This window comes from Esox lucius, chromosome 15 (genome assembly GCF_011004845.1).
Source record: "Esox lucius isolate fEsoLuc1 chromosome 15, fEsoLuc1.pri, whole genome shotgun sequence".
Taxonomy (NCBI): domain Eukaryota; kingdom Metazoa; phylum Chordata; class Actinopteri; order Esociformes; family Esocidae; genus Esox; species Esox lucius.
Window position 1 is genome coordinate 5,255,001 of NC_047583.1, and position 1,899 is coordinate 5,256,899.

The 1,899-nt window shown below is 40.2% G+C and overlaps 1 protein-coding gene across 2 annotated transcripts in view; it reads right to left on the reverse strand.

The window, feature by feature from the left end:
• Positions 1–1,627, reverse strand: part of sh3yl1 (SH3 and SYLF domain containing 1) — a 20,256-nt gene extending 18,629 nt beyond the window's left edge. Inside the window, exon 1 of one of the 2 annotated variants that reach the window (XM_010901676.4) lies at positions 1,473–1,627. In XM_010901676.4, the coding sequence (XP_010899978.1) occupies position 1,473 (1 nt within the window). In that variant the 5' untranslated portion in view covers positions 1,474–1,627. Of the gene's footprint in view, positions 1–1,139; positions 1,290–1,472 lie in introns of those variants that run through there. The other variant, XM_010901677.5, reaches the window with a different exon arrangement.
• Positions 1,628–1,899: the final 272 nt, after the last annotated feature.

Here is a 1,899-nt window from a genome sequence, read left to right on the forward strand (position 1 = left end):
GACAAAATGTAAAAACTTAAGTGTAATGCAAAAATAGTAACAAAACGGATTAGTCCAATCTGTCAAGACATTTTTCCATGTATAAACAGCGTACGGGTTGACTGGTTGATGGACAGTTGGTTGGCAGAGATTTCCTTTAGCTGAGAAGTCACCACCACCCCCTTCACTGTGAACAACAAACCTGTGTAACTCATACCTGCCCCAGGGCTAATCCATTACGTGCCAGAAGAAAAGAGCTGCAGCATTCTAAAAACGCAGGTAAAATGCCAGGGCTATAGACCTTCACTTTTGCTTTTTCCACATCTTCAGATTTTAATAGTAACTGGAATTACCCTCATTAACGTCTCCGTCATCCTCCAAACCACTGGCTCACTGAAACCATGTTATCTACTCTGGGGAAAAAAACTAAATTGGTGCAGTGCAGGCCGTAGAAGCATTGAAACAGAAGCAACTACAGTTTGTTTTAGAAGTTCTGATTCAGGCCTACTGTCCGGCATTGTCGAGACCTGGGGGTATATTTATCAAAATATTGACATATGAAAGCCATTTAGACCATGGCCTTTTATTAAAATGTGTCCACAAATAAACAAATACATTAGAGAGGAAGTGATTCTAGATCAGAATTGTATGGCCTGTTTAAAGAAAACAGAAAAATAATGTCAGGATCCAGAACCGTTTAACATGAAGCTGACTGAAAGGTGAATTCTACTTTTAAGGATTTTGTAATAGTTATTTCCAAAATACAGACATTTCTTGCTGGGTCTACTTTATAAAAAAATAAATAATAATAATAAAATAGCCAAATATTTATTTCGACTGTTTTATATAGGCCTAGCTCATATTTTATACCAGGTCTGAATCAAGTCTAACGGAGGAACTGTAACCCGCACTTAGCTACCGTCCATGAGGAATGAGTTTTAACAGTGTGGTATACAGCAACACTGACCCGGCCAACATGATGCGCACCCATGACAAACCCACCCTTGACAGGAAGCAATCACATACCACCACGATCCGGGACACTGGCCAAGATGCAACGGACACAATAATGTGCTTTGTTCTAATGATGCAAAACGTATATTTCGTTCGTAAAACGTACAACGTACAAATGTTTGTTAATATAGCGTCATGTTTACTACCTGACCGTCTCTTCCGCGTAGCCTACATCTTTCAGAGTGCGGTTTACGGAGATGATTTTCACATTCACAGTAGGCTATTATTGTTTACAAAAAAGAAATAGAGACAGACTAAATTTTCCATCACGGCCAAACGACAACTTTTAAACTTAATCCTTTGCTTGTTCAAGATGACTTCAGCCAGTCCATCGACATGGCCGTCTCTTGCCACAGACGGAGAACAACGTTTCCCACGTATGGGCTGGAGGCACAGGCGCTTACCGCTACAATATACCAACTCCACATGACACGTAAAATATACACTTAAATTTGATATATAAAACCTGGAGCACTTACTTTTATCGACTGTGAGTTGTTTCACTTCAATATCGAGGTCGTCATTTAGTTTGTTACACTTCTAACACAGACACCTGTGGCAGGTAAATTATCAGATTCCCAGTTTCCTACACACCTGGCTCTGTCGACTCGCTCGCTGCCAGAAAGACCCCAATTCACAGACAAATCAAATGGCCACATGAACAGTCAAAGATAAAGTTTAGTATCTAAGAATTGCCTTAATAACCGATGATTTGTACAAGAGAAATATGGATGTTATCGGTACATATTATTTTTCAATATTTTAATACATTTAAAAATAGGCAACGTCAGGACAGCCGGATCAGGGAATGTAACTCCAGTGCCATCGAGTGCCATCAAGTCAGGACCCGCAGCGCGTTCACGAGTGTTCTTTGTGCTGCAGTGCGTGCAGCAGCTAAAAAAAAGT